This window comes from Bacillus rossius, chromosome 7 (genome assembly GCF_032445375.1).
Source record: "Bacillus rossius redtenbacheri isolate Brsri chromosome 7, Brsri_v3, whole genome shotgun sequence".
Taxonomy (NCBI): Eukaryota; Metazoa; Arthropoda; class Insecta; order Phasmatodea; family Bacillidae; genus Bacillus; species Bacillus rossius.
Genome location: NC_086335.1, coordinates 51657805 through 51678106, shown reverse-complemented (window position 1 = coordinate 51678106; position 20302 = coordinate 51657805). Strand labels below are relative to the sequence as shown.

At 35.5% G+C, this 20302-nt stretch overlaps 1 protein-coding gene across 1 annotated transcript in view; it reads right to left on the bottom strand.

Moving 5' to 3' along the window:
* LOC134534556 (glutamate receptor ionotropic, NMDA 2B-like) overlaps nt 1-20302 on the bottom strand; it is a 193582-nt gene that overhangs the window by 118630 nt on the left and 54650 nt on the right. The window contains exon 3 of the mRNA XM_063373037.1: nt 14477-14655. Within this exon, the coding sequence (XP_063229107.1) occupies nt 14477-14655 (179 nt within the window). The remainder of the gene's footprint in view (nt 1-14476; nt 14656-20302) is intronic.

The following is a 20302-nucleotide window of genomic DNA, read 5'->3' as shown; positions in this document are numbered from 1 at the left end:
ATTCAATTAGTTGAATGTATATATTGACGGTGTATCTGAAAGGTCAAAAAATGGCTTTTTGTTAATCCCTGTGTCAAAAGTCATAATACTAGGGATAAACGTTATGGTTTTGGCAATAAATCCACATACCATTCCTGGCATCATCTTAGATATAAAAAAAACTGGTATTTTACCAATTTATAATTGGAATTTTTTTACTTTTTTAAATTAAGTATAATAATTATGTTCAATCACCTCAATGAGGTTAAGGTTCGTTTGTAGGAAGAATTTACAGACAGATTTCAGTCGTTTAAGCAAAAAATATAAATACATTTATTGTTATAATGTGTGTTTTAAAATGTTTCAGTTTAATGTTTTAGTAATGCCATTGAACTTATAACGTATGCATAAACTTAATAGTATTATCTTTTCAGTGAATTTTAACAAGATGGGCTGTATTTTAATAAAATATCTTGTTGAAAATCAGGCACAAAATACTTTATTTATCATGGTCGAAAATTATTTTTAAGAGATCTACTTTAAAATTTCGTGCCCGAGTTTCGTATTATAAGTTTTTGCAAAATGAACAAAATGAGGACTCATGAGTTAGCTCGTTACCGAGGTTAGATGTTTACACATCACTGGTAAGTGGTTAGTGAAAGACTCGCGCACATTAATTTTTTTCCGTATTCATTTTGTGATGTTATTATGTTAATTCTCGGCTCTTTCCAAAAGTCACAAAAATGAAGGATCGTTCAATGTTTACACATATCGGAAAGTACTAGAAACACCAAAATATATTGTAATATTAAAGATTTAATGTATATAACTCTACAATGAAGGTCCTATAATACTCACTTATGAATTATGAATTTAAGATTTATTTTTTTTAGAACACACTAATTCTAAGAGCACACAAGCAGCTGCCATTATTCCCAACGCATCTCTTAGACATCGCCTGCCTGAGGGAATGCATAATCAAGCAAGCTGGTCCGCATCCATTACGAAAAGCAACTTGCAATATTTTCCGTGTCTCAGGGGACCAGGAGAGACACCATGAATATTTAGGAATCTGACATTTTCACGTTATAAGGTTCCGAGTCTACTTGTGCAAGTTGTGTTTCCTGCGCTCTGGCTTCTCAAGAATACTTTCTTTTCTGTGATTAATAAATCCACTGTGCTTGCTTAAGTTAATTACTCTTCTACCAGCAACTAAATTTTGACCAAAAACTCACCAAAAGAAAATTTTTCGTAGTGTTTCTTACGAAGAGTGCCATGGCAAAAGGTTTCAAGGACTGTTTTTAAAACTTTTAAGAAAGAGCTTAAACAAACAAGAGTGGCAATAAATAAAGATTTTAAGTGCCGATTGAATAAAAACTCTAATATATATTATTCGATAAATACTCTCTATTTTAGAACACAATGTTGGTAATGAATGTACACATAATACGCTTTCATTAAGTTGAATATAACTCAAAGTTATTTTTTAATACAAAAAGTCTACCTAATTAATCCGAAAATTTTAAGTATCTCCTGAAAGTCACGTTTTATTGGACCAAAAACTCCACACCGACACTCACAGTGCCCGATAGAATTTCTTCACAAAGTAGTTGCAACTACAACTTTGAGCAACACCCCATGCTGCATAGAATGTTTTCTTGCACACTGGCCCTTCGAACCTCCTCTTAGCGTCAGAATGTATTTCAAACTTATCGGACGCCTGTTGGCTGCATAAATTATGTAGTTGTATGCCATTTATTTATGACGGCTACGCACTCATGAATTTGTATGTTTTCTTGAAGTTTTATATCTTAAGGTGCGTTGAGAGTGTAATTTTAGTATGCAACGGAAATTCAAAGCCACCGAGTCTAATGCGCATGTGCGTTTCTGCTACACTAACAAGCCGACCGCTTGCTGCGACATTAACCTGTATATATTAGCTTTCGTGAACATCGGGGGACGTACCAATCGTACTGGTTTGCCAAGAAAACTCTTTGAAATACTAACACTATCCTGAAATACATTTCATAAACTTTAATAGTCACGAAAAAATATGTACCTTTAAGATTGCGTTGTCATCTTGGGATTATACCATTAATAACACAAATCTAGTGATTTAGAACGTGGTATCGCATTTCAAAGTTCCCAGTTTCGAATAACGTCAATGGAAGTATTTTTTAAAATCTTTTAAAACATAAGCACCATTTGATGTGTAAACACCTTAGCTCTCAGTAAACGGCATTTAGTAGGAGTATTTTCGTGAAAATGGAACGGAATTTGTTTTCAAATTTATTTAATAATATTATAATGTAATGATAATGTTGAATCAGCTCAGTAAGGTTAAATTTCGTTTATAGGAAGTATTTTCAGACTGATGTTAGTCGTTTAATTAAAACCAATAAACAAACCTAAGTGTTATAATAATTGTTTTAAAATGTTTCAGTTTAATATTTTAGTAATTCCACAGAAGTATTACTTCTAACTTTAAAATATTAACTGTTTGGTGAATTTTAACACGATGGAAAGTATTTTAACAAAACTCCTTGTCGAAAATGAGGTTCAAAGCCGGGGTTTTATCGGAGCTGTTTATAGAACTTTTAAAATTTCCGGTTGTTTCTTGCTGCTATCTGCACTGCTGGTGGGATGCAACGTTTACGATTCAGGTAGCGAATTCTAGTGCCGAGCGCAGACAAAAAAAAAAGTGTGTGATACGCGTTTAGAAATTTTGTTACTTGAAAAACGAATATTTTAATTTATTATTGGTGCATTAAAGCCGCTGTGCATTGCTCAAAAGAATTCTACGTTAAATATCCTGTCCGGATTTTAAAATGTATTTGAAACACGAGAACACGTGTATTTTGCTCGTTCCCGAGGATGGATGTGTACGCATCACTGGCGAGTACTCACGTTTATTTTATTTTTTTTTCCAGTGTGGGTGGAAGGGAAGTTCCCTCTGAGGGGTGGCTCGTCCAGTCCCTGTGTGTGTGGAGGGGGAGGGGGGGGGGAGGAGGAGGCTGGGCGACTGCAGATCTGGACCTGAAGCCGCGGAGCCCCCTTGAGAGGTGTGCGGGCAGGGAGGGGATGAAGGAGGCTCATGAATAGTCATGAGGCCGCCTGATTGTGCGGCCTCATGCATGCATGCATGCACGAGGCGGGCGCGAACAGGGGGTCTGGAGCTTCGACGACGCGCCTCATGAAAACTGCCCTTCGCCCCGTGTCTCGCTGACGCAACTCCGGCCACCTGACTTCCTGATGAGGATCCCGCCTGACCCGGGCGCACATACCATGTGAAGGGCAAGTAGCCCACTTGCTTCTTGCTTATTATATTATTAGGTATAAGAAAACCACAATTCTCTTAAGCCGAGGTCGCAGATCAAAAAAAAAAATATGCTTTTGCGCAAGTATGTAAGTGTGAAAGTATACGAGTATGCAAGTACGTCAATTTTGCAAGTATGCAAGCTATAACCTTTGAAGTGACCTCCAACAGTGTCACTTACTTGGCAGGATGGTTGCCTACAGCGAAAAGGTGTAGGGGCATCTCGCATCATGTACCATTGCTGTCTCCACGACATCAACCAACCGGTATAACTTTTGCTAAAAAAAATAATAAAAAAAATGGCGCTTGTAACAGTGCACGTAATAGAAGTGAAACTCCTTTGGCAGTTAAAACCTCGACTCGTAAGTATATAGTAAGGGGTAATACGACAGGAAGAGAGATAAATAAGCCAATTTTTAAAATATAAATGTAAAAAACCAAATTATTACTCACTTCGAAAAAAGCTCAAACTCTGTTGTGTTTCCCTCTGCCCAGACTCTCCCTTACTAAATGCCAGCAAGTCGGGGTGGCGTCAGGCGCAGGCGGGTCCCTACTGCCGCGACCCGCCTATCCCTGCAGCATGGCGGGGTTCAACCTGAGCCGCACTCTCACCACGTGGAGCCCGCCCAAGAGAACGAGTTCTCTGCACCGTCCGCTTCCTATACTCCCTCCGTTTAGCGTCAGAAGTCGTTTCAAGTTCAACAGGCGCACACTAAATTTCCCCTTCTTAATTTAGTTTAGACTGGCTGGCAGCCTGGCGGGAAACGAAAAAGTCACCCCTGAAACAATCAGTGCCACCAAAACCAATGCGGACAAAAATGTCCAAGCTCCCGCCCTTTTGCTTAGTAGTCTTTCTGCTCTGTCCAACTCTTCTTCCAGAACCATCCTTCTGTTTCCTGTAACCAAACTGCTTGTTATTAAGGCATGAGATTTTTGCATCCCGCATGTCAGTGCCCAGGGTTTTCCCTGAGTATATGCAGGTTTCACCTGGACCCAACTTATCTAGTTTTAGTCTAGAATATTCAGTGAGGGGAGTTAGTCATGGCTAAAACGCTGACATGGCTGGCCAATCACCTCCTAGCACATTATGCATGCTACCTCTCCTGCATGGTTCATAACCTGAGACGTACTTAGAGTCTTCCCTACCCAGACCTCTCCCACACACTCATAGCTTGCAGTTAGTTTAGGAAAAAAAAATCGTTTCACAAAAATTTTTCACGGTAACTTTGAATTAAAATTGAAATTTTACTCCCATCGCATCCAAAAAAAGTTATCTTTACTAAAATTTAATTAAACTAATGATATCAGGTTACATGAGATGTCAACTTGGCAGTCTCGAACTTATCTGCATGAGAATTTCACGCGAGAACTGTGCCAAGGAGTTCTTCAGAGCTGATAATGGGACAGCCAATGTGAAGGTGTGCGTGGGACCTGCTCTACATCCAACAGAGAAGCAGAGGATAGCAGCTCTCAACCTGCAGTTCTGGCAAGGACATATACTCATACCTCGACTCGATTAAGGCTAACCTGGTAAGCTAACTTGTAGATTAAATACAACATTATGCTTGAGTGTGACTACAAATGATATGAATTTTTGAAATCTATCGAAGTCTCCTATTGTAAAACATTATTTGAACAACATGTTTAAATGTTTGAATTCTCCAAAAATGTATATTAAAAACTTCAAACCGTTAACCTCTTTAAGTTTAATATAAAGGTTTATTCACGTTTATGTTTTTAACATAGAATTAAAAACTAATGTTTTAAGTGAACTTTAATTTAAGTATTACATATAAAACATAATTTGACAACCTTACACAAAGGGAATGGGTTGAATTTCTCACTGATTAAGCTGCAAACGAGTTGACAAGTTCGGGAGTCTCCCAGTCCTAAATTTCATTTCCTACCGTGTCAAGGACTCTTGCATTTACGTGAACGACCTAACAGCTCTAATTGCAGATTTTCCGTGATTTTCTGGAAACCTTTCATGCAAATGACAGCATGGTTTATTAGTAAAAGATATGTCACGGATTGCCTCCCCTATACCCATGTCTCATGTTGTGAATCTCCGTCTGTGATAAACTAGCAGTTGACGGGACGTAATATAATACAAAAAAAAAAGAGTTTAAAATCTTTAGTGCTGTTTAGGCTGTCCCTTATTGTGCAAACGTTAGATATACTGTAGTTATCATTACTGAAAATTAAACTAGAAGAAGCAATGTCATCATTGTAGACGTATCTCTCAGAAGTGGCGTTAACCACGTTTGCTGTCTATCTTTAGTTTTTGACATGACAACGTCTAATAAATCGATGGACGCCGGCAGCACGCACGAAAATGTGTCCCATTACGCACATTGTCCCGTTACGCTGTGTCCCGTTAGGCTCATTTCACGCTTGCGCCGCATCTATCTCTCTTCCACTCGATTGGAACAACCATCGATTTGACTTTTTCGAGGCACATTAAACTTGAAACACTCCCATTCGTTTCCTACTTTTCCTATCATCGTCCTATCCTTAACAAAAAAACACAGATTGGAAGAAGTTAAATAGCAAACATGTATAAAAGTTATAGTTAAAATAATCTCTTCGTTAAAGTAATAAACATATTTGAATTAATGAGTGCAAATAAAAGTAAATTTATCAATTAAATTGCACATTTCATTTCACTCCTTTGTATCTATACAAAATAGTGATAATTCAATAAAAATGATTCAATTTTATTTATAAAACTATGCAATCATTTCATTAATGTTTTGTTATGTCTTTGTCACGTTAAACTATCGTCCGTAAACCGACTTTATAGACAACCAACGTTTTAATAATAAGATTGGGTTGGATAGTATAAAAGGCTTTTCTCATTTTGAAATAAATATAATTTTTTATTTATATCTGGATGGTTAATAAGCCTATTACATTTCGAATATAGGTTATTAAATATTAAAGAGTAGTTGATATCAACTACTACTTTGCGGAACACCTAATATCATTACAATTGAAATTGCAAATTTGATTGTAAAGCGTCTATTTGTAAGATAATTAAAAAATATATATACATACATAATACTGTGTGTGTTTCCTAATTGAAAAATACGTGGTTTTTCAGAAACAATATTTTTACGAATAAAATTCATGTGCATATAAATATTTTTTTTCGTCAAATTGTCTAAAATACTATATAACCGAGGTATTGGTCAATAGATTGTGACTGTCAATAATACTTCAAAAAAAATATACCGGTAAACTCACTGACTGATAAACACTTAATTCAAATATTTTATGTACAAAAGCAATATTTTTTTTAATTTTGAAATGATAATGCTACAGTTACTAAAAACGAGAAACCCCCGGAATGGCTACCGCATGGGGAGCACAAGAAAAGAAACGGGCTCCCCATTTGGAAGCCAACTGGAAGGTTTTTTTTTCTGTTCCGCCCACCGTTTCTTTGGTAGCCTGACTTGTTACAAGGGATTGTATTCCTACCAGAGAAAATGCCACAATTTTATCTGGGCAATCCGCCTTGGAGGAGCTGGGGCGCGAACCCGGGTCCTACAAGTCACAAGGCAGGCGCTCTACCCTAGAACCAGAGTGTTAGAGCGGATACTTGCAGTCTTCTTAACACTGTCATGATGTTATTCCACGAGGTTACTGTAGTTTCATGTGTCATCAACACGTGCAGTAACATCTAACCTCAGTAACGAACAAATTTATGTGTCCTCATGTAGTTCGTTCAGCATGAATTATGTAATTTCATAACAGTGAAATATAATTTGTATAACTAGTTGATTTTCTGCAAACAAACTTGCAGTCCCGCTGTACAATAATTAATTAAAACTTTATACTAGTAAAACAATATTTAAAGAGCTTGCACTGTCGATGGTAAAGTTATTTTAAAATAAATGTTAGATATTAATAGAGTGTGTTTCATTAAAATATGTGTGTGTTTACAAGCATTAAGTTATTGTATAAGATTTTATTTATTTGGTTTTAAAGCCACAGAAAAAATAACCTTATTAATTCACTTATGGCTTTTTTTTACCGTGCTTAATATGCGCAGCTAATACTGGAAAGCTATTCATACAACTGTTTGCAAATAGGCATATTCAAAATCTTAAATAAAGTACTAAACAAATACAGAAAGTTTTTATTTAATATTTGTGCACATTGCAGTGACATCGCTATTTAATTATTTGTAATTTTAATTGCAACAAATATTGGAATTCGGTGTTTTTATTTTGGATGTGTAATATTTCTACGTGTAATAGTATAAAACATGTATTCTGTTTTAACTGTAACAGGATCAGAAGTTCATTTAATGGCTGTGTATGTTTATTTTCGTCCAAAAAAAAATTATCACAAAAAATATCCTACAACAAGAGATTATTACGAAATAATATATAAATTTATTTTAAATGAATTTTTTTTGCAAACGTACGGGTTTCATATACCAAATAAAATTTAATTTTTCTTTCTTTAATGTTTTTTTGCAAATGGGGAGATTTATTATATATAATTTAGGACATACACCATTGCTGATTATAATGTATGTCATAAGAAACCTCAATAACAGACAAGAAAGATAAATGTGCAAACATACAGAAAACAAGCTAAACTCAGGGGACATCAAAACATGGACATATACGTAGAAAGAATTGGTAAAAAACGACGGACACAGTGAGCTAACAACGACGAATTGATTTTTCAGTACTTTTACAAAAGATTCTATTGGAAAACAGTTGACAAGGAATAGTTTGCAATACTAAAAGAACGATATTATAACTTTGTATACCACATAGCTTTGTTATTTTTGCATGTCTGAAATACGGTTTGTCGGGTGTATAACGGAAAATTTATTACAACAATTGTCTAATAAATTTATACTTTAATTGGTGTGTACATTCTGTATTTTTTTTTGTTTTTTAACCATGGAAAAGATAATAGTTCAAATATTCAATAATTTGGGTTCTTTTGTTTTACCGTGCCATATATGCAAAGTTAATACTATAAATCTATTCAAACAAGGGTTAACAAATAACTTTTAAATATTGGAGGTACTGGGGCAACACAAAACATAAATGGTAACACCATTTTGTAAGTGATACAGTTATTTTCATGTAAATGTACAAATTAACAAATATGTAAGTTTACATGAATATTTCTGTTCCATTTACAAAGAAAATTTACGGTGCACAACGGCAAACAGAATAACCCAACAATGAAACTTAACACATAAAAACTGAAAAAAAAAGCTGCTATACAGAGACACACAGGTGAACCCAGGGATGTTACAAAGCACAGACGAACACCGTAAGCCACAGTTGAGCGACAAAACAGATATTTTGAAAACCACTACGATGGTAGCACAGAATAACACAGTACGTTTTTCCCAAGACAACAGTTGCGACGTTTCGGGAGAGAGATCTATTCCCTTCTTAAGGCACAGACTAAGGTTTCTCATGACATACAGTTTAATGAGTAATAGTGTACGTCCAAAACTACATCTTGAATTAAATTACCTATTATTTAAAATATTGTTTGTCGGTTGAAATTTTATTCAATGAACTACACTGTTTTTGAAATTCACTTAGATTCTGACTTCCTTTAAACATATTTGTATTTTGTTTTGTTTTATGTGTATATTTGTTTACACTTCTATTAACAAGGCAACGGTATTAGTGCAGAGAAGCTTACTCAAAAGAGGAACCTGGTTCTGTAACAATAAGTGTCAAGAACGTAGTAAAAAAAGACGGGGAGGGGGTAGGGTGACCAGATTTGTTTAGACCAAAAAAAATTATTTTACAAAAATTACAATGGCAGGAGTTTCAAGGGATCATCAAATAGCCTAAATTTGTGTTTTCAAGCAATATCTTTGTAAAAGAGTTTCCGGAGGAGTGACTGGCTTCTGTCTTCCCCTTCCACAAATACTGTTTACACCCATTGTAAATGTGTAAACAAAATCACATGTATTTCCACACACTAGTACACGATTTACTCAAAAGACGTGAATTAAAAGTTTTCGTGACTGTAATTTTTGATAGTTGTAGTTATAATATTAGATGTCAATAATTTTTCAAGACATTTGATGATAGCCTACATGAAGTACTATAGTTTGAAATTATGTATTTGTAATGTTATGCAATGATCTTACACTCACGCCTGTAGCAAGAGGCATCACTACATGGCAATCTGTAGATGAGAAAAGATACATTATCGAAGTTTATAGACCGAGTCGAAAGATAATAGATTAGTATCCCAGAGAACACTGGTTCAAATTCCGGCTGGCCATTGTCATATCGTCTTAAAGTTTTAAAATTAACAGCAAATCATATGGAGAAAAGATCTGTATCATCTTTCTTTAACATTTTTTTGACGTGAAAATATAAATCGATTAACGCTGGCTTCAGGCACGAAACATTGTCCCTTAACGCACATTGTCCCGTTGCGCTCATGCACGCTTGCGCCGCATCTATCTCTCTTCCACTCGATTGGAACAACCTCGATTTGACTTTTTCGAGGCACATTAAACTTGAAACACTCCCATTCGTTTCCTACTTTTCCTATCATCGTCCTATCCTTAACAGAATAACACAGATTGGAAGAAGTTAAATAGAAAACAAGTATAAAAGTTAAAGTTAAAATAATCTATTCGTTAAAGTAATAAACATATTTGAATTAATGAGTGCAAAGAAAAGTAAATTTATCAATTGAATTGTAGATTTCATTTCACTTCTTCTTTGTAGCCATACAAAATAGTGATAATTCAATAAAAATGATTCAATTTTATTCATAAAACTATGCAATCATTTCATCAATGTTTTGTTATGACGTTGTCACGTTAAACTATCGTACGTAAACCGACTTTACAAACAACCAATTTCTTTTTAATTATTATTTTTTATCACATGTATGCCCAGAATGGAAATGAAGTTATATCCTACTATTCATTGACCCCAATTCAGACGGCTAAATAATCCGTGTTCGAAGATTTTCTTTTTAATTTCCATTGCCAATGTTAAAATAAAAAGGTAGGTTAGGTATGTGTAACATTATTAGATTATTCCCATAAATTCCTCTTTTTTTTTAGTTAGGTGATGGCAACTTAATGCAAAGTTAGTCTAGGTAACCAACATTAAAAATATTCTTAAATGGTGAAATTATAATACAGAAAATTAAAAAGAAAATTCCCCCTTTTTTTTTTTCACAAACGGAGTTGACTTGTACGAGCAAAAGTGAACGTCGGATATGTTATCGGGGACTGATCGGGAGTAAATTAAACATAGGCTACCCGAAATTTCACCATGTGTTTTCTCTGTTGGAAAATACGTCCGCCGATACTAAAAAAGAAGGTCGTGTTAGTATGTGTAATTGATTGGATGGTCTTGATTATTGGTTCTTTATGGATGTAATTAAGTGAGATATAATGATGGTGCTCCAGGTCAACTAAAATTAATTTACAAATCAGTAACCAGCAATTATCCAAACGCAGATAATATAAAATATTCCCTTCATTGAAATGCTTAGAATATGATTGGCAATTTTAGTCATCATTCGCGTAAAAAGCGTGCGAATTATTTTCATACGCTTTAAACCAAAATTACGATAACTTTTTTTAAGTGTTATTAATTTTGACTATTTGAAGTGATAACGAATTTGAAGAATTCTATGAAAAATTTCTAATTACAACAATTGTTCTCTGAAACAGCTTAAAGTATATTTTGATATATTAAAATCTTAGCTACCATATGCATGAGATTGGAAAACGTGCAATTAAAAAAATTAAAAATAATTTTTTTTTGATTGATTTGCCTGATATAAAGTGTCAAGGAATTCCTCTTAAAATGATTAAAAAATTTTAGGAGCCAGGTAAGATACATAGAAGAAAATGAAAATAAAATTCAAGGGTGTACTTATATCCATTTGGATTTTTAAAAATCACATTTATTCAAGATATTCCTCGTGCAGAGTTTTGAATTTGCAGAAGAGATAATCTTTGGCACTTGTAAACGAAGATGAGAAGATAAACTAATAAGGTAGGTAAACGAAAAACATGAAAATGAAATAATGCTTTGTCGTGACAGCTTAGTCCAGGGGGGTGGGATGGGAAAATTACTGCGTCTAAGGAAATTCTTAGTAGCAAACTCACCACTGTGATTCTAGAATATTCGCCTCTATTTATAGTTATTATCCATAAATATGTGTTCCTGTATATTTTATAATCGACTCAAGTGAAAAACTAATTTATATAATCATTGTAAACTTTTCGTATGAAAAGCCATCAGTGCCACTGCCAACTTCGTGGTAACATTTTGATTTACATAAAAAAATTATTATTTTAATTCTTTAAAATTTAAAAAAATTTTAAACTAATAAAATAACAGTTAATATTAATTTGAAAAAAGTAATTTAACATATTTAAATAAGGTCGCTTAGCAGCCAGTGGCATAGGATTTAAAAATTTAAGGTCTTTAATTAAATTTGTTTTTTCTTGCAGTCAGGCTTTCAAGATTATAAGAGTGCTTATGTGGCAATTAGTAATAAAAAATATTCAATTTTTTTCCAAATTCTATTTCAATTAAAATAAAGTTGCTTATAAAGACTTCAAGTTTAACAGTGTTACATGCAAGTCGTAATTAATAAACTAAATGCTGTGGAGCAGCCTTAACGGGGAAGAGATGGAAAACGGCTGCAAAAAAACTTTCAATAGTTTAGTTTTCAATATTTTGCTATGTTGAAACTTAGAGTACACTTTAATTGAATGCTTCAAGTTTAAATAGCGATACAAATAGTATTTCCTGTAAAGTCATTGGCGGGAATAACAAAAACTGAACTTATGATGTCTTGCGAATTATACATTAACGAAGGCGAATTTTGAAATATTAAAACTTAAAAAAATGGAATAGGAGAAAAATTGCACGAAACCAATATGGCGTCTTTAAGCTGTGGGTATGGCAGAGGCCGTCCACAAGCAGATGCAGAGTTGCACCAGGGTCGCCGCTATGTAACCCACTTACTGAGCGATTGCATTAGGCCGAGCGACACCGGAGGGAAATGCTATTACGATCGAACCGCGCTTGGAAGCTACCGTCTGGCAGAACCACAGCCATTAGTGCCTCCCATCCATAAACAAAGGAAGCGCCTAAGTGCACGATTTTATGTTGTTTGTTTATTGTGCTTTAGTTGCCTATTGTTTTAAGGAAATATTATTATTATTTTATTGCTTTAACTTGTTGAAGATGATCTAATACACGAATTTCTGTACGTGTTTTATTAGTCATTCTAAGTAACGCTGGGTCTAGAATTTCCTAGTTCTACAATACTGTAAAAATTATGACGTTTTGGTTCTTAACTAAATTAATTATTTTTAAATCTAAATAATTAAATTTTTAAATCGAAATATCGATTTTGTAAGAATAAGTGTCTTTTTTATTGTGAAAATCGGCTTTCGCAAACCTCGGCTAAATACGTTGATTTTAACTCGAAATTTCTTGATTTTTGTTAGAAAAAAATGTTTTTTTTTTTAAATATAAATTTTAATTTGTCCTAAATAAACCCATGTACAGACTACCCTGTCATATGAGGGAAAATATGGGTATTTTAATTTATATTATTGTTAGAACTTGATGGGTTGCACCGATGCCATCGCCAATGGGCAGATGACCACGAAGTGACTGCGGAGCGAGCAAGGCAAGGCGAGACTGCAATGGTTCACCACCGCCTTCCGCTTTACGGAGGTGATGTACATTCCCCAAAATGTTTAAAAATCTCCTACATTCCGGGAACCGAACCCGGAACTTCTGGCTTATCAGGACCGACTGTTATAAACTTCTGTATTTTGGTCATCCCTTGAAATAATTGCTTATCGTATCAAAAATTGTTCCGGCCAAAATATTTTAGACAATATTTGGAAGTTTGAGAGCAACACGGAACGAATTTGATACTGTGCCTACTAAGGGAGTTATTAATTATATTTTGTCCTTGTTTCGAAGGAAACCTAATCACTGGTAGGAGGAAAAATAATCGTAAAATACATGCTGCACATCGAATGATGGCGACTGGCTAGATGAAACTGGCATTGCGATCAGCGACTGCTAGGAGCGCTCAAGTTGTGGCGCCAAATTCAAAATGTTCGTATTTACAGTTCACACAAATTTTCATATTTACAACCAACAGTATCAATAGCTATTTTTTTCAACACCTAAAAATTCTGTTTTTTTTTGTTTATAAAAAAAATCAAACAGAATTCTTTGGTAGTACACTTAGGAAGTATTAGTTTAACTTCAAACGGATGCAATAATTTAATAATAAGGAATCATTTTTTTTTTCATTAACGAGCGTAACAGATGGGAGACTCTTCACTACAATGTAAATATTTTCACTTAAAATTTACGAAGAACGCTGGAAAAAAATGATTTTGAGGTAAGCCTATGCGAATACTAGTTTCTTCATGCAAAGCGAATATCAAATCAAATTTTGAAAAAATTTGCGAAGTCGAATCGAATTGCAAATATTGTTCTCGGCGAAGCTGCATTACACTTATTTCACAAAATAGAGTATTTAATTAAAAAATAATATTTTTTACCTTTTGTGATGTTCAAACTTATTAAGTGATTAAAGAATTGAACCCTACGAATAACATCGTTAAAAATTATAAAAATAACCATGAATGATATTAATATTGCGCATTTATAACAGCAAACGCAGTGCCTACTTTTATTTAATTGTAACCAACTTCATTTAAGCATTAAATATTTTCATGAGCGAATCTTTGCATCACAACCGAAGCTTCAAATAAAACGAATAGCGAATTTCTCTGGCGAAGTCAACTCGAATTTTGCAAAGATAATTCGACTGATGTTCGCAGGCTTTTCACGGCCATTGTCTGAAGTAGCTTGGCGTCTGGGTTGTAGCCGCGTCTTTGGCGAATAGTTCACCGACGTTTCGGTCGACATTGCAGTCACCATCATCAGGGAGCAGTTAGTAGGTAACTAACTGCTCCCTGATGATGGCAACTGCAATGTCGACCGAAACGTCGGTGAACTATTCGCCAAGGACGCTGCCACAACCCAGAAGCCAAGCTACATACTTCAGAATTCGACTGATTCGTTTAGTTGGAGCTTCAGCTCAGGTCGTGTTCGAGGTGATATTTGTTTCGGAAGTTGGTCGGGTGGCGGCGCAGTGTCTCACCCTCTCGAAGCCGGAGTTGTCGGCGTTCCACGCGACGACCGGGATGCCCAGGTAGCCGGCCAGCTGCAGGAAGTACTGCGCCGACGCCGTCTCCCGGCCGTACGTCTCGTGGTTGGTGAGGAACAAGATGGCGGACACGTTGGCCGGGATGAAGTGCTTGCAGAGGTTGCCGAGGATCACTGCCGGCACACGGGACAGAGCAGCCCCTGCGTCATCGGGATCGTCCACACAGAGACACCGCCATTTTCCTTTTTCCCTTCTCACCGGACACAACTTGGTGGCGCGTTCGCCATCCCTTCGGTCCATACTAACATATTAATAAAAAATCATAATATTTTTGGATTGATTAATAATAAATCATACAATGTCGTCTACAGAAGTATATAAATTTAAAATATGTGCATCACGAAATAACGGGTGAAAATTTTTATCCAGTTATTTTTTTTTATTATTCTCACATTTTTCATTTTTCTCTGAATCCAATTCTGAGGTCCACGAAGACGAAGTCGAGGGCAGTTGCTACTTGAATATAAAAGAGAGACCGAGATATATATACATAGAGAGAAACAGAGAGATAGAGATAGAGCGAGGTATACAGAATGAAACGGAGCTAGAGAGATGTATAGAGTTATATATAGGCATATATAGAGAGGTATAGAGATGGGTATATATAGGAGAAAGATGGAGATAGTGTGAGATATATGTAGAGGTTGAGAGATAAATTATATATATATATATATATATATATATATATATATATATATAGAGAGAGAGAGAGAGAGATGAATATGTATCATGATATATTATTAATCAATCCAAATATTTAATAAGTCATTATTATGTATCTTATATATTAATTATATGGTATACTAGCTGCATTACCCGGCGTTGCCCGGGCTGAACACAATAGTGAAAGGAATTTTTTTTTTCGAAATCATAAATTTGAATGTCAAGTGTGCAAAACAATTTCTATCACTGGCAGAATCCGGCAGACGTTGTTCTGCCAGTGTATAGTTATTTACTTCACTATATCTGAAAATTAATGGTCTGTATGTTATCTAGACTCTATAAAGTACTAGAGAAAAAAAGTGGAAAAATGAAAGATTACTGTTATACAAAGATTCCATTATCTAGATAATTCTCGACATGCGTTGCAATGCCTCATTCAATTTTGTTTTGTAATATGTTGGAGGCAAGTACACATATACAAAGCATTTATCTATACATCTAAATATAAAAATATATATCTCTCTTTATCTCTATCTTTATCTATATATATTATATTTATCTCTCTACTTTTACATATATATCTAAATCTCCCACTATTTACAACTTACTCCTCTATATACCAATCTCTATACCTCTGTATATATGCCTCTATATAGCTCTCTATATATATCTCTTTATCTAACTCAATTTAATTCTCTATACATCGCTCTATCTCCCTCTATATCTCTGTTTCTTTCAATATCTCTGTCTCTCATTTATATTTAACTAGCATCTGCCCGCGACTTCATCTGCGTGGACTTCAGAATTGGATCCAGAGAAAAATGAAAAAAAAAAGTGAGTGTAACGGCTGATCTTCGCTGCCGTTGACGGGTCCTGGTCACTGTGCCTCGGCACAGTGCTACCACCCCTGGTGTACCGCCCGCCCCCAACAGACAAGGGGAGGGGGGTGTGCCGTTTATCGGGAACCGAAGGCGAGTTAATAATAACGCGCATTTCATACCTTTAACCCATTTATTAGGATTGCTCCTAAACATAAACACCGCGTGTCGCGCGACTGTGGGTCCACCCGCGAGCGAGGCGTCATGAGCGCAAGTCCTTCCTCTCCCAGTGGCTGCCTCCTCCCGACTCTCCCGGCACCTCGCCGACACCACAGTTTTGCGCCGCGCGGCGACCACTAGCCAATGGCGTGCAGGGAGCTACCGGGTGGGACTACACGAACGACCCACTGGATGCACACAAGACCTTACATGAGAATAATAAAAAAAATTATTGGATAAAAATTTCACCTGTCATGTTGTGATGCACATATTTTAAATTAATATACTTCTGTGGACGACATTGTATGATTTATTCTATTCACCCAATTCATGTAAGTTTTGGGCACTCGATACTTTTGAGCAACCGACATAAAGCTGACCAAGGGAGAAGCAAGGAGTGCTCAAATGAATTCCTGCCGCTTTAAGTGTTTGGCCCTGGGACTTATTAATGGTCATTGTATAAATTCCAACTTTTGGGGAAATTGCAACCTCTTAAATTGAAATGGCATATTACTTGGGCATGCTGGGAGAGGGTCGCATGCATAGTGTGATTTGTGCTTTGACACCCAGGTTAAACCAGCATGTCCATGAATTTTTTTAAAACTTATCTTGAAAACTGAACACCTAAAAATATATCGCCACAACTTCAAAAAAATAAGTTAAAATAAGGAAAATTTTAATTTGTACATATGTTCATTTTAAAATAAAAAACTTGTAAAATTGAGGATCCGTGTATTATTGTATGATACACAATTGGAATAGTGGTATTTGCTTGTTATCGAGAGCTGAGTTTTCATTGTTTTGGTAATTCACGTACCGGGTAAGAGAGCGTATAAAAATTTTATGACTAAATAACGTCAAAATAAGCGTTCTCTAGTCAATGAAGTATTCAAATAGTCGATTAGGTGGTCCAAAAATGCCAATAAATGTGGTATGTTTAGCTCATTGGTCATAAAAATGACTAGCGATAAAAGCATTAAAAAATGTTGGCGCAGTCCTTTGAAACAGAAATCCATTTAAGATAGTCCGGTCCTATAATCTCGTTTGCGGTTTTCCGTGTTTTTCTGAAATCACCCCAGGAAAATTCTATAGACCATTTTCCTGTTTTGTGAGCCAGGAGACACGAAGTCAACAATAGGTCAAACCCAAATATATTAAATTTGATAAGTGTTAATTAAGGTGACTCTTTACTGCGGTAAAGCTTACAGAGGCTCAAATAACAAAAAATACAGTTGACGGGGATAAAGAATAAAAATTTAAAAAAAAGTTTTTTTTGGGTCAAGTAAACAAGCTGGTAAACAAGTATCTCGAAGGAAGAACAACGTGAATAATAAGAATATACTATCATGATGGATGTGGATTTTTTTTTATTGCGTGATAATTTATCTCTGTTGAACACCAAAAACAATTTTTTTTTTTGTGGTTTTGCGGTATCGCTGTATTATCTCCGGCGCGCCGTTGCGTTAGCGTGTTTTCACGAATAAAAAAAAGGATAAGCGGTGATAATTCTGTCGGCTCGTTCGCGAGTTAACTGCGCCTCGTGGGAGAGCTTGGAAAAAAAAAAGACACCATCACGCGGTGGAAGGAAGGAAGGGGGGTGTGCATGTAGAACGTTTAGCGGGCGTGTTTTACTAATAGAGTGAAAAGGAAATGACGAAGGGTGAGAGGGGGAGAGGGGGGAGGTGGTGTTTTCGGGACCCCGTCATGTATCGGCGGCGGAAGCTGCTCTCTTCCGGCACAGCCTTTTGGGGCGGCGTCACATAAATCACCTCCCTGCGCGTTGTCGTGGATGCTGTGGACGTAAAGGTCCCGGTACACGGGGGAAAAAAAAAAGTTCTGTACTTGAACAAAATATTCCTCTTTGGAATAAAATCTCCCAGAAATAGTTCGTAATACTACAAGAAAGATATTGTAAATTTGGTACAACACAATGGCTGTCGTTATTTTTACACGTATGAAATACATTTTTCGAGGTAATACTCAGTATTCCTTGAAACAATTGGGGCATTATTTTATATTTTAATTGATGTTTCAGCCAAGACTTTTTTTGTAAAACATGAAAAAAATAATCAAATATTCAACAGTTTGACTTTATTTTGTTCTATCATGCTTATTGATGTGCGTAGTTAATACTGAGGAACAAGAGGGAAAAGGGGCTGGCACAGTAACTATGCTGAAACTTCAAGTGCAGTGTAACGATTTATTAATTTGACATCACACACTGTGATGAGATTATAATATTTAAAAAACGCTGAGCTTAAATAATCTTAACACATCTCGTACATGCCGGCTCAGCCTATAGGAGTCTGAACAAAATAACTTGCACATATAATAGCCTTAAATTACGAGCACATTGGCCTTAATACACTGAGGGTGTATTGCTATCACCGTTGAAGTCATTCTGCACGGGCTACACAACTAGCCGCTTAAATGGCCTTGCTTATATAAACTGTAAAAAATGCGTAGCTACAAAATTACTTGTGACAAGTCAATGGTACAATGTTAACTTTACTAGAATATACACATCCCCAGGGCGTATAAGAAATCTCATGACACGAAAACATAAGGCCAATAAACATTACGTAATATAAGAGTACAATTAACATATTTACAAAAACTGCAATTATTACTGACCTTTTTATACGCTCTATATTTACAAGCATGGTATCACACAAGCAACTTCAAAGACGTGTTTGAAAGTTTGATTACTTCATTATATGTCTATGTGGAGCGACTGGCAGTGTATAAAACGCCCCGCGGAGATTGTGCGTTCTTAATCGCCTTGTGAGTGGGTTGGCTCGCTGAACTCGTACAAATAAAAGTAAATTTATCAATTAAATTGTAGATTTCATTTCACTCCTTTGTATCCATACAAACTAGTGATAATTCAATAAAAATGATTCAATTTTATTCATAAAAGTATGCAGAGGTAGATTTTATAATACAAAAGATAGAAAAATTAAAACAAAAATTCTTCCTCAAAGAATATAATATTTTTAATGCCTAAATGGTTTGGTTGCAAAAACCTATTACGGCTCAGTCTCAGACCGAATATGATACTTCATTTTCTTCTGGATCAATCATTTCATCAATGTTTTGTTAAGACGTCACGTTAAACTATCGTCCGTAAACCGACTTTACAGATAACCAATTTTTTTTTATAAAATTGTCTTCTTTATACCTTTATAACTCTCAATATTTCTGTCTCTCTCTCTGCCATTTTACCCCGTATGATTTATTTACTTACTAGTCGAGTTTGGAATTGCCAAAAAAGTTCCACTGCTATCACCTGTACCTACTGAGTTACAAGCACTCTTTTTTTTTCTGTTAATGTTTCAAACGCACTATTCAAAAATTAATCAACTGACTGCAACGAGATGATATTTAGGCAAAATATGTACTTACACGAATAAATACATTATTTCGTCATACGTTTCTTGTCCGTGGTTCGGGGCGGGGGAGAGAGGCAATTTACAACCCTTTTTAAATACACAAAGTGGACATAATTTGTAGCAGAATAAAAAGGCATCCTTTTACAAGTAATTAGAATAATCAACCCTCAACAAGTAAAAATACGGGCTTCAATGAACTGCAACCCAACACCTGAAGTGTTTTTTTAAAACCGTTTATCGTAACTCTTTGTCGTTCGCTAAACGGCCACCACATCCATCACCCTCATTATCCTACGAACTAAACAAAAAAAAAGTTTTTATAGAAGTTTAACCGTGCGAGTGTAAATTACGGGTTTCAATTTATTACGCTAATACTGTGAGAGAGTACTAACTAACTTATGTCCCTTTTAAATGTATCAAAATTTCACTTTCTCGTTAAACATCCACATTCTGTGATGATCAACTACTGATTCAAGTCAATCGCCGTTAAAATATAATAAAATAAATATTTATTTATTTATTACTCGGAGTTATCAGTCCAATTTTATTTTAGATGGATGTAATTGGAAGCCGAATAGGCGGAGACAAATATCTGGCATTGTGACAGGGATTTTAGCCAATCGCGCGTCGCGTCTTGTTCCTCTGACGTCGAAGCTGCCACGGTGGAG